The 13,520-nt window shown below is 49.2% G+C and overlaps 1 protein-coding gene across 1 annotated transcript in view; it reads right to left on the bottom strand.

Moving 5' to 3' along the window:
• LOC149452333 (T-cell immunoglobulin and mucin domain-containing protein 4-like) overlaps window positions 1-4,573 on the bottom strand; it is a 31,415-nt gene extending 26,842 nt beyond the window's left edge. The window contains exon 1 of the mRNA XM_089689506.1: window positions 4,448-4,573. Coding sequence (XP_089545632.1) covers window positions 4,448-4,490 — 43 coding nt within the window. The 5' untranslated portion in view covers window positions 4,491-4,573. The remainder of the gene's footprint in view (window positions 1-4,447) is intronic.
• Window positions 4,574-13,520: the final 8,947 nt, after the last annotated feature.

Genomic DNA, 13,520 nt, shown 5'->3' with positions numbered 1-13,520 from the left:
AAGAGTTGGGGGGAGGAGAAACAGCAACACACTGATCTTCCCTGTGAAAGACTGTGCAGGAGTGGTGTCAGGACAAGTCTGTTCACTGGTGGAGAGCACACTGAGTTCTCAGCATAGCTAGAGAACTAACCACACTTTGTTCTCTTGCTTAGTGTGGTCAGTTTTTAATAGGAAAGCAGAGGGGCTGACAGAAACACCAGGTATTTCTTGAAAATGAAGCAATACAAAGAGAACAGGATACTTTTGCTACAAGTACATGGTACAGCAGGTGCATATCAAGAATATGAAATGTTGGGTTTACATACTCTTTATCGCATCATGTGCAGGAGCATTGTCGTGGTGGAGAATTCACTTATCCGGGCAGCGTTCTGGTCATTTTCTAAAACGGATTCTCATAACCTTTTCATTTTTCACATTTACATCTGTCCTTTGTGATTTTGAATGCCCACTTCTTGGTCATAGTAGACATCTTTCTGCCCTCCCTAAGCCTCCTATGCCTTTCCAAAACACTTGATTTCTTCACACAGTGTTCACTATAAACCTGTTGTAACAGAGCTAAAGGTTCACTGGCACTTTTGGTAATGTTTATGCAATATTTTATGTTAATCTGCTGCTCTAGATTTCTGTCACTCATTTTCCGCCAACAGTGCAATGCACACACATGTGATTTCTTCTATTACTCCGTAAAGACCAAGTCAACTGATCTGCAACCCAGATGAATGCAAGTTAGAACATGTCAGAACACGCTCGAGCAGGGGCGGACTGACCATTTGGAAACTCGGGCATTGCCGAGGGCCCGGGGTCAGTAGGGGGCCCCATGAGATGCCCCTGGTACCTTTTTCATTGGCTTTTATGAGTTTGGGCAAGGACACAGGGGCCCCATGATCCACTATTGCCCGGGGGCCCCATGAGTTGTCAGTCCGCCCCTGCGCTCGAGTGTGAATGGCTGTGTGACTCACCACCATCGTGCCACACCACAGGCATTCTGGGGATTAAATTGTATCAACCCTTATGTTAGCAGTTATTACCACAAAATTATGTGTACAAAAGAAAGTACATCTGCAGATTTATCACATATCTGCTTCTTAAACGTATATCCCACCTGCAAAATAAATAAATGCACCCACATTAATAAAATAAATAATTTGCATTTATTACATTTTTGCATTGAAGCCTGCAGAGCATTGAATCCACAATCAGTATATCATGGGAGCAATGCACCAACACTGGTTTATCTACATTGCATCCCAGCCCCAGCTCCGAACGGAGCTACAGACCTACCATTATGGGGCTGAAGGAAGTGACCACAGGACTACAAGTGCCGTGATGTGGTCACTCTTGTACTGGTACAAGTTTGTGCAGTGGCAGAAAGGACATTTTTTTTATTCACAGATCCCCGTAAATGAATGTCCTCCTCCTCCTGGACCTCTCCGCGGCCTTCGACACAGTTGACCACCCCCTCCTCCTTAATAAACTACTCTCCCTTGGCATCAGAGACACCACTCTCTCCTGTTTCTCCTCTTACCTATCCCGACGCTCCTTCAGCGTTTCCTACAATGGTGCCACCACCCCTTCCCTCCCCCTCTCTGTTGGGGTCCCCCAGGGCTCTGTCCTTGGACCCCTTCTCTTCTCCATCTACACCTCCTCCCTTGGCAAACTCATACACTCCCACGGCTTCAACTACCACCTCTACGCTGATGACACTCAAATTTACCTCTCCACCCCCCACCTCACCCCCACATTCTCCGCCCGCATCACTCACCTCCTAAACGACATCTCTGACTGGATGTCGCTCCATTTCCTCAAGCTCAACCTCTCCAAAACCGAGCTTCTCGTCTTCCCTCCTGCCCGCGCCCCCCCCCCCATCCTATCCATCACTACTAACATCACCACCATCAATCCCGCCCCGCAAGCCAAAGTCCTTGGAGTCATTCTGGACTCTAACCTCTTCTTCCAACCTCATGTCAAATCACTTACAAACACATGCAGGCTCCACCTCCGGAACATCGCCAAAATACGCACCTTCCTTACCCCAGACACCACTAAACTACTCGTACACTCCCTGATTATCTCACGCCTTGACTACTGCGACTCCCTCCTCACCGGCCTACCCCAGTGCAGGCTCTCCCCGCTTCAGACCATCCTGAACTCAGCGGCCAGACTCATCCACCTCACCACCCGCTCCACCTCTGCCACCCCCCTCTGCCTATCCCTCCACTGGCTCCCTATCGCCCAACGCATCAAATTCAAACTACTCACTCTGACCTACAAAGCCCTTCACAACACTGCCCCTAACTACCTCACCAACCTGATTCCCAAGTACCACCCTACCCGTACCCTTCGCTCTTCACAGGACCTCCTTCTATCTTGCTCCCTGGTCTCCTCCTCACACGCACGTCTGCAAGACTTCTCCAGGTCCTCCCCCATCCTCTGGAACTCACTACCCCAATCCATCAGACTGTCACCTTCCCTCCTCACCTTCAGGCGCTCCCTGAAAACCCACCTCTTCAGGGAAGCCTACCCCACCGTCACCTAACTGCTGCTCTCCTTCATTCCTCCTACCACTCCATCCCCCACAGCCACTTCCTCCTGTACCACTACCCCCTCCCTCCTAGATTGTAAGCTCGAAAGAGTAGGGCCCTATAACCCCTCGTGTGCTGCTTGTAGGTGCTGTAATGTTTCATGTATTGTCCACCCCTTTATTGTACAGCGCTGAGCAAACCCTTTGGCGCTATATAAACGAGATGTAATAATAATAATAATAATGAATGCCATGGTTCTGCTGGTGAAGCACAGCTGCACAAAATTTAAAAAGCTACCCTATCAGGCACCCTGTGGGGGAGGGGGGGCAGTTTGAGGGTGGGGTGTTGGGTAATGTGACCTTGTTTCATGCTACACCCTAAACTATAGGTGTAACATAAATTATGGTCAGAAAGGTGCACTCAGACTCAGGGGCGGACTGACAACTCATGGGGACTCGGGCAATAGGGGATCATGGGGCCCCTGTGTCCTTGCCCAAACTCAAAAAAGCCTATGAAAAAGGTACCAGGGGCATCTCATGGGGCCCCTACTGACCCGGCAGTGCCCGAGTTTCCAAATGGTCAGTCCGCCCCTGCTCAGACTTTAAAATACAACTAATTTCAGCCCTGGATTAACTGTGAGGTTCTATGAGATTTTCTTCAAGAAGAATAGAAAACTGAGACATCTGAAATCCAGCTTAAAACAACTGGTTGTCAAAGTTCAACTCATGAGGTATAGAGGGCATCAACTGTGCCCCCTGTCATCATCAAGGAGCTGCAAATAATATGCTATAGAACAGGGGCAGACTGACCATTGGAGAACTTGGGCACTGCCCGAGGGCCCAGGGTCAGTAGGGGGCCCCATGAGATGTCCCTGGTACCTTTCATAGGCTTTTTTGGGTGTGGTCTGAGTGTGGGTGAGGACACAGGGGCCCCATGATCCCCTATTGCCCGGGGGCCCCATGAGTGGTCAGTCCGCCCCTGCTATAGAATATTGTATGTACACATACTACAGGAGATCGTCAGAGACTGCAGACATGCTACAGGAGGAGACATGGCCTAGAGAGTGGGAGGAGGCATGCAGATATGGTGGAGATGGATGGAGTGTTGAAAAGTTGCTAGATATATTACTCTTGCCAGTCAAGATGTCGCTGGACACATGGCTGAGCCCTTCTTGTTTCATTTTTACCAAAAGGAACAAAGACACAGAAAATTACATCATAACTATGTAGTTCCACTACAAGGCAGTACATTATACAGGCAATAAAAAGTGTCAGAACTATTAATCACAGTATAATAAATGAGAATGATTATAGCACCTGGGTGCACAGGTATGGTGATGACAGGAGGAGGTGTGCCTGCAAAGTCAAGGGGGGGAGGGGGCACAGAGGTGAGATGGGGTGTGCAGAGGGGAAGAGGGGGTGCAGGCAATAATTGCTGTTTTTGATTACATTATTGATCCCATTTTTATTGTTTATTGATTTTTTATCAATAATAATAATAATTTGATTTTCCCATTATTGATCATACATTTTTGATCCCATTATTGTGTTTAACAATGCTCCTATGTTCCTTGAGTCTTCAATCCTTTATAGAACATATTCTATAGTTTTGCTTGGAAACATAGTAGACAATTATTTCTGTTTGACTACAAAGGAAATACAGAAACTAGTTGTACTGAAATGGCAGCATGCTGGTCAGGTAAGATAATACAAATTTGATAAAGCTTGGTGTTGAAGCTTCCCTTCTCCATTCAGGGGAAAAGGGTTAAACTGGATCAAGAAGCAAAATACTCCAATAAGTGCATTTACACAGAGAATCAAGAAACAAGAAAATTGATACAAGTTGTCATCAGGAAATATAAATATGAGTAGTATTAGTGCAGGCTTATTTATCATGTTAGCCACTTAATACGATCCCATACTCACAATTCAGATGAAGAAGATAGAAGCAAATGACATAAACATTCATTGTAGATTCTCAGATAACCCCAGAGCCGTCTATCACTGTACATCACCTTGCGTTGTTTAAAATCACTTTTCAATGTCTGCAGGTCTGATGCTTTCTGTGGACAAGTCCTCCGTCCTCCAAGCATTGCATGACAAATATTACTTCTGTTAGTGGACCACAAAATATGAAAAAACTGAAACATAAGAGACCACAGGCTTTGTACGTTTTTCATCACTGAACTTCCATTATGACTAACTGTTCTCTGTCATCTTTAAGATATATGAGATATTTGGTTTCCTGCACAGCTAACACTTGTTAGGTCACATTTCAAGGGGATTTCTAAGAAAAGGGTGTCCCTGATTTATTTAGACTGTGTCTCTGCTCTAATTCATCCCAAAGGTGTTCTATCGGGTTGAGGTCAGGCCAGTCAAGTTCTTCCTCCCCAAACTCGCTCATCCATGTCTTTATGGACCTTGCTTTGTGCACTGGTGTTCAGTCATGTTGGAACAGGAAGGGGCCATCATGAAACTGTTCCCACAAAGTTGGGAACATGAAATTGTCCAAAATCTCTTGGTATGCTGACACCTTAAGAGTTCCCTTCACAGGCACCAAGCCAAGCCCAACCCTTATGTGACGGAGGGTAGGCAGGACAGAACACACAGAGCAGATGGCAAACACACAAAGCTTTATTGAGACAAAAATGACAGTCACTCAATGGGGGGAATTGCAGGGAGGGTGACCTCGCCAATAGGGGAACAGCAAGGAGAGGGTCAAAACGCTTGTAGTCCATCCCCAAGGGTAAAAGTAGAGTCTCTGTAGCAGATTGTAATCCAACGGGGGGGGGGGGGGGTAGGGGGATCAGTTCAGGAACAGTTCAGGCAAAACAGGGGCAAGCATACACTCATGGATCCGACAGGGTGCCTGGTCTCCCAGGGACACGATAGTATGACACAGGTACCTGTTGGGGTCCGGAGTATGCGGGTGGTCTCTCCCTTTGGCTGGGGGTCTCCGGCAGGCTGGCATGTGTGGTCTCCCCCCTTTGGCTGGGGGTCTCAGGCAGGCTGGCGTGTGCGGTCTCTCCCATTTAGCTGGGGGTCTCAGGCATGCTGGCGTGTGCGGTCCCTCCCCTTTAGCTGGGGGTCTCAGGCAGGCTTGCGTGTACGGTCTCCCCCCTCTAGCTGGGGGTCTTGGGCAGAGGTAGCGTGTGCGGGGTCCTCCCGTATCCTTGAGGGCTTCAGCAGAGTTAGCGTGGGCAGGGTCCCTCCGTATCCTTGGGGGCTTCAGCAGAGTTAGCCACGAGGGTCCCGCCACAGCTGGGATCCCTCAATGGCTGCACAGCGGAAAAGGATGACCAGAGAGTCCGGCATCAGCTTCTTAAGCTGATGCAGGATGCTCTCCGGTCGCCCTGGCAACTGGGGGTGGGCCTCGTCGCCTGGCAACGAGGCACACCCCCTGGACATGGGCTGCGTTCTTGTGAGCGCGACCTTTGTCCAGGGACATCCGCAGGCGCGGGAACTCCCCGTGCCCACGCTGCGGATGACAGGGCCGGGGTGGCGTCATTCGGCAACAAGGAGAGAAATGCAGCTGGAGACAGGGGATAACAGTGGGGGGTCCAATATGACAATGGAATTTGGGGACATTTGGCAAGAGGACCTGGAGGAGGAAATACGTTAACGGAATTTGGGGACATTTAGCAGGGTGGCATGGAGGAGGAAATATGTTAATGGAATTTGAGGCCTTTTGGCAGGAGGACACGGAGGACATACAGCAATTAAATTTGGGAACATTTGGCACAAGACAGTAAGGAATGTATTAAGGATGTACTTCGTTTGGGCTCAAGGAATTAATGAGGGGATTTAAGCAGAAATTAATAATTGGCAGAGCCCCTATACCGTGACACCCTAAAAAAACAATCCCATACTATAATCCCTCCTCCACCAAACTTTACACTTGGTACAATGCAGTCATGCAAGTACCGTTCTCCTGGAAACTACCAAACCCAGACACATCCATTGGATTGCCAGACAGAGAAGTGTGATTTGTCACTCCAGAGAACACGTCTCCACTGCTCTAGAGTCCAGTGGCAGCATGCTTTACACCACTGCATCCAACGCTTTGCATTGCACTTGGTGATGTAAGGCTTGGATGCAGCTGCACGGCCATGGAATCCCATTCCATGAATCTCTCTATGCACTGTTGTTGTGCTAATCTGAAGGCCGCATGAAGTTTGGAGGTCTTTAGCTATTGACTCTACAGACAGTTGGCAACTCCTGTGCACTTTAGCATGTGCTGACCCCACTCTGTCATTTAACGTGGCCTACCACTTTGTGGCTGAGTTGCTGTTGTTCCCAGTTACTTCCACTTTGTCATAATACCACTAACAGTTGTCCGTGGAATATTTAGTAGTAAGGAAATGTCACAGGTGAACTTATTGCACAGGTGGCAACCTATCACAGTACCATGCATGAATTCATTGATCTCCTGAAAGCGATCCATTCTTTCACAAATGTTCATAGAAGCAGTCTGCATGCCTAGGTGCTTGATTTTATACACCTGAATCCAATGATTTGGAGGGGTGTCCCAATACTTTTGGCAATTCAGTGTATGTGCAGGAGAGGAGTGTGGAGGGTATTAGAATGGGCAGTATGTGCAGGAGAGGAGTGTAGAGAGTATGACAGGGGGCAGTGTGTGCAGGAGAGGAGTGTAGAGAGTATGACAGGGGGCAGTATGTGCAGGAGAGGAGTGTAGAGAGTATGACAGGGGGCAGTGTGTGCAGGAGAGGAGTTTGGAGGATATGATAATGGCAAGTAAGTACAGAGAAGCAATCTTGAGGGAATGACAATGACCAGCATGTATATAAGAGGAGTGTGGAGGGTATGACAGGGGGCAGTGTGTGCAGGAGAGGAGTGTCGAGGGTATGATAGTGGCAAGTAAGTACAGAGAAGCAATCTTGAGGGTATGACAATGACCAGCATGTATATAAGAGGAGTGTGGAGGGTATGGCAATCAGCAGTATGTACAGAAGAAGGATGTGAAGGCTATGACAGTGGAAAGTTTGTGCAGGAGGGGAGTATGGAGGGTATGACAAGAGGCAGTATGTGCAGCAGAAGAATGTGAAGGGTATGGTAGGGGGCAGCAGTTTAGGAGAGGAGTGTGGAGTATATGAGAGTGGGCAGTATGTACAGGGGTGGAGTGTAGAGAGAATGACAGATGGCAGTATGTGCAGAAAAAAGTTAAAAGGGTGTGGAGGGAATGGCAGTGGGCTGTATGTAAAAGAGAGGAGAATGGAGGATATGACAGTGGGAAATATGTGTGGGAAAGGAGAGTGGGAGCTATGACAGTGCCCATTATGTACAAGAGTGGAGTGTGGAGGGTACAAGAGTGGGCAGTATGTGCAGAAGAAGAACATAGAGTGTATGACAGTGATCAGTATGTGCAAGAGGGATAGATGGAGTTCATCTTTGTTCTATTGACTTACAAATGGTGTTTACCAAGCTTTTCTTAAAGTGTTACTAAACCCAGGACCGTGCATTCACTATATCTGGTCTCCCACAGTACACACAACATGGAAATGCAAATATTTTAGTACATATAAACTGTAAATGCCTTTTCTCTTCAGCAGTTAGAGCAGTTCTTTGACTTAATCAGTGTCCAGCAGAGCACTGGTTAAAGCTTGTAGGAGGAGTTTGTCCTATAAGACTGCAGAACCTCTAACCTCTGTCTGGACAGTGCTGATTGGCCCTGTGCTGATCACATGCACTCTCCCTAGAAAAAAAACCTCTATGTAGCAATACACACCAAACTAAACATGTGAAGCTTGTCCCCAAGGCCCTGTTCTATCAGAAGATGGATTGGGGACTGTGGAAGAAGGGGAGGATCAGAGAAGACAGAATCAAGCATCCTTTTTGCACAATGCAGAGGATTAACCCCTTATGTTCCACAGTGTGTATAACAAGCATGCTTTACAGCATATACAGACTGATTTAACTGTTGTGGGTTTAGCAGCACTTTGATCAGAAACAAAATCACATAAAATATAGTCATAGCCATACAGGCAAATAGCAGGGGCGGAGAAATGTGCCCCATAATGCATTTGTCGCCCATTTACAGGGTCAAGCTCTTCCAACAGAGGGTTTTACAGAGGAGGAATAGAGGTTAAAATCAGTGGTTTGAGAGTAGGACAGCTGAAATTGAAGAAATGTATTCTGGGACAGTGGAGGCTATGAGGATCATGTCAGCAGCACTGCAGACTATGAAGATGTGTGATGACATAATCAGAAGAATAGATGCTGAAAGGTTAAAGCACATACATTGGCTACTGAGCGCTGAGGGGGTAACCTACATGAGCTGGATACTGGGTGCTGAGAAGTTAAAACATGCCTGGGGACTGATCACTGAGAAAGGTAAGGCACATGGGCTTAGAACTGGCAAGTGAGGTGTTATCACATATGTGCAGCAGACAGGTCACTAAAGGGTTAATGGTCTGAGGCTTATAAGCTGAGGGACTGAGAGGTTAAAGTGTTACTAAACCCAGGACCCTGCATTCACTATATCTGGTCTCTCACAGTACACACAACATGGAAGTCCAATTATTTTAATAAATATAAACTGCTAAATACCTTTTCTCATCAGCAGTTAGAGCGGACTTGTGACTTCTATCAGTGTCCAGCTGAGCACTGGTTAAAGTTTGTAGGAGGAGTTTTCATTCTCCTCTCACTGCCCTATGAGATTGCATAACCCTTGACCCTCTGTCTGGACAGTGCTGATTGGCTCTGTGCTGATCACATGCAATCTCCCAACAAAAATAAAAAACTCTAGCAATACACATCAAACTGAGCATGTGCAGAGTGTCCCCGAGGCTGTGTTCTATCAGGAGATGAAATGGGGAACATGGAAGAAGGGGAGGATCAGAGAAGACAGGATACAACATCCTTTTTACACAATGCAGAGGATTAACCCCTTAAGTTCCACAGTGAGTATAACAAGCATGCTTTACTGCATACTGTAGAATAATTAATTCAGCATAAAACAGACGTCTGTATTCTTTCATATCTCTGTCTCCCCCTAATGACAAGGAAAGTCACTGAGCTAGTGTAATTTTAACTTTGCGTGTGTAAATGGCTTTGAAAAACAGGTGCTCAAGATGAACCATGGTATATTCAGGTCTAAGAGGTCAGCAGGTCATAAGCTTCTCTTAAGAATAGCTACCGGAATGCAATAAGATATTGGTATGCAGTAAGAACAAAGAAAGAATATGTTTTTTATAAAGAAAATCATGTCTAATCCATAATATACATAGTTAGATAATTATTTCATATAGCTAATTAATTAGTTAACAATAGTGTGTGATAAGTATAGTTGGTGATGGTTGTCTTTATGTTGAAAGTTGGAAAAGAGTAAGTTATGTGTAGCTCATATAACAGTCCATTGTAACAGTATCAAGAAATGCCCGTAGCGGATAAGGAAGAATAAAAATAGCGTAGGGCATGCATGACTAGGCCCAGAGTGGTGAAGGGGAACGGAAAGGGTTAAAGTTAGCTGCAGGGGGTTGGGATTTGATTGTGGGGTTCTCTGGTTGGCAGAGGTGGAGTGTAGGAGGGGTCTGTGGCACCTTAGCCTGGGGGGTTCTGTGGAGGGGGCGTCAGTGGAGCTGGACGTGAGGAAGGACCAGAGCTTCATCAGAGCTGGATCCTGCTATGGACACCCAACAGACCTGTTGCGGCATGGAGGGGCTCTTGGCACGGCTGCGGGAGGCAGCAGAAGACTGGGGCATAGACTGGCTGCAGGGCCGGGTCTCTGATCTGTTGGGAGACCCGGGCTTGTCACCAGCGGCAGGGGGGCGGGAGTGCCCACGTGCTCGGAGGTCTAGGCCTCCGGAGCGCTTTAGCCCGGCCCCACCCCCTGTAGGAGCTCAGCGCCAACATGGGAGCCCCGCTCGGGACCCTCCGGCCCCGCTGGCAGGGCGCTCACTTGCCTCTGCTAGCGGAGAATCACCGGCAATGACGGAGCTCCGCGGGCGGGGTTTCGTGAGGAGGAAGCCCCTCCCCCTGCCCGCGCGGCGAGGAGGAGGAAGAAGAGGAAGCGCTGGGTTGATGACAGTAGGCGGGAGGAAGCAGAGAAGCGGCGTTTTCGTTTTATCCCCCGTACCTTTGTGAATTGGTTGCAGGCTTTCGCAATCATGGCCAGTGTCATTGGGGAAAAAGCTCCGGAGCATTGCTCGGCACTGTTCTGTTATCTGGATGCCATTAGTGAGGCTCACAGGGTTTACGGTGGGTCTGCGTGGCTCCGGTACGATGAGCAGTTTAGGCAGCGGAGGGCTGTTCGCCCGTTGTTGCGTTGGGACCATAAGGGCATTGGCCTCTGGATGCGGCTCATGATGCCGGCGAGGGCCCCTGGTCCGTTTTTTCAGGGCGGGGCTGGTGGTTCATTTTCCCCGGGACAATCGGCCGCTAGGCGTAGGGGTTTCTGCTGGCAGTTCCAAGAGGGCACTTGTCATTTTGGAGGGTCCTGCCGGTTTAAGCACGAGTGTTCCAGGTGTGGGGGCTCCCATCCTTTGTCGCGCTGTTTCAAGCGGGGTAGAGGCCTTCCCAGAGAGCATGCGGGTAAGAGGGACGAGGCCGGTGAGGGTGGAAAGGATGGGGCCTTTCTTAAATAGATATCCTGATCGGGCTGCGGCTGTGCTGCTGGCGGCAGGGTTTTCGGAGGGTTTTCGCATCCCATGTACTTTGACTTTGATTCCTCCCTTAGCTTGGAATTTACGGTCGGCATTGCAGCATGCTGAGGTGGTTTCGGCTAAGTTGCGGAAGGAAGTGGGGTTAGGTCGCATGGGTGGTCCGTTTGCTTGTGCTCCGTTTTCGGATCTGGTAGTTTCTCCCTTGGGGGTTCTGCCCAAGAAAGAGCCGAATGCGTTTCGGTTAATTCACCACCTGTCCTTCCCTAAGGGGGGGTTGGTGAATGGCGCTATAGATCCAGAGTCGTGTTCGGTGTCTTACACGTCCTTTGATGCAGCAGTTTTCTGGGTTCGTCGGTATGGGCGCGGAGCGCTCATGGCGAAATCGGATATTGAGTCGGCGTTCCGGCTGTTGCCGGTTCATCCGGACAGTTTTTGTTTTTTGGGTGTGGTTTTTTTGGAGTGCCGGCTGCCTGAAGAGAAGCTGTTGGCCCTACAGGGGGAAAGTCATGCGGTTCTGGGTAAGGGAAAAATTCAGCTACGGCCCTTGCAGTCGTTGTTGGGAAAACTTAATTTCGCTTGTCGGATCCTGCCAATGGGTCGGGTGTGCTGCCGCGACGGCAGAGATTACCTCCCCTTTACATTTTCTTCGGCTGAATCGGGAGCATTGGGAGGATTTGCAGTTGTGGCACACCTTTTTGGATTCTTTCAACGGGCGGACGCTTTGGATGTCTGGCCCTGTTAGCAATTTTGACTTGGAATTGTTCACAGACGCGGCGGCTTCCGCGGGATACAGGGCTTTTTTCAGGGGTCGGTGGAGTGCAGCCTCGTGGCCTGCTTCCTGGCGGGAGGCAGGTTTTCTCCGTAACTTAGTGCTGTTGGAACTTTTTCCAGTGGTGTTGGCGGTTGTGGTTTGGGGGGAGAATTTTCAGAATCAAAAGGTGCGTTTTCACTGAGACAATTTGGGGGTGGTTCAGGTCATCAATCAATTCTTCACGACCGGTGGTGGCCTTGCTTTGCCATTTAGTGTTGCGTTGCTTGCAGCTGAATGTTTTTCTCCATGCGGTGCGTCTCCCTGGGGTTGACAACACCTTGGCTGACTCTTTGTCTCGTTTTCAGTGGGACAAATTCCGAGAGTTGGCGCCGGTGGCGGAGCAACACGGGGTTCCTTGTCCCGACTGGCTGTGGGAGATTGCCTTGGAGTCGTTGCGGGCTGGATCCGGCATTCGGTGAGTGAGGCGACTTGGTCCGCTTACTCTAAGGTCTGGTGGGAGTCGCTGGATTTGTTACAACGGGTCAATATTGATCCCTGGGGGCCGGAGGTGCGTGTGGCAGTGTTGTACTTCTTGGCGCGGAGTTTGGAGCGGGGGGAGTCGGCTGCTGCAGTGGATTGCCGACTGGCGGGATTGGCATTTTTCTTTAAGTTACAAGGGTGTCGGGATTTCACTAAAGATTTTTGGGTTGGACAGGCTCTACGGGGTTACCGGAGGGCTCATCGCTGTAGGGATTCTTGTCGTCTGGTGTCCTTTGAGTTGTTGGGGTCTTTGTTTGTGCATTTGCGGACAGTGTGTTCTTCGGATTTTCAGGTGTGCTTTTTCAGGCACGATGATGGATCCCCTTTAACGCGTTTTCAATTTGTGGCAGTTTTTCGACGGGGTTTGACGGCTGCTGGTTTGGATGCGTCTTTGTATGCCTCGCACTCGTTTCGGATTGGGGCTGCTACGGAGGCGGCCAGGTGGGGGCTGTCAAATAATGTGGTGAAGCGCATTGGTAGGTGGGATTCCCAGAGATTTCGCCTGTACGTTCGTCCGCATTTGTTGAGGGATTAGTGGGAGGTCCTGTGTTTGTTTGTTTTGGGTTGTAGGAGGTAGTTGCGGTCATGTCCCTGTGATGTATTGTTCTGGAGGTATTGTTTTCTTTTCTTTCAGGTGGAGCATTGTGCCTGGTGTGGATCCTGGGTCACTCTTATGTGTTTTGGGGTGCCAGGCGGGCTGATGTGCGGCCCAATGGCAGGCAGCTGGGGTTGGATAGAAGGGAGGTTTGTGTCCGCGGGATAGGTGTGCCGGGCATGTTGTGGAGTCGTGTCGTACCAGAGGTACAGCGTTTTGTGCGGCTGGATAGACCACCAGATGTTTTGGTGCTTCATGCAGGTGGCAACGATTTGGGGGGTAGGTCCATGTGGGAGCTGGTTCGAGATGTCAAGCTGGATTTTCTTCAGTTGCAGCGGGAGTTTCTGGGGATGGTGGTGGTGTGGTCCGACATAGTCGCCCGCACTTCTTGGCGCTTAGCGCGGTCGGTGGAGCGGCTCAACAAGGCCAGGATTAAGGTCAACAGGGAGGTGGGGCGCTTCTTTAGTCGTAATGGAGGGTTGGTGGTCCGGC

The sequence above is a fragment of the Staurois parvus genome, unplaced genomic scaffold (genome assembly GCF_062004578.1).
Source record: "Staurois parvus isolate SC_StPar_1 unplaced genomic scaffold, SC_StPar_1.0 ptg000479l, whole genome shotgun sequence".
In the NCBI taxonomy this organism is placed as follows: domain Eukaryota; kingdom Metazoa; phylum Chordata; class Amphibia; order Anura; family Ranidae; genus Staurois; species Staurois parvus.
Note: the sequence above shows the minus strand (reverse complement) of the source record. Positions and strands in the feature narration are given on the sequence as shown.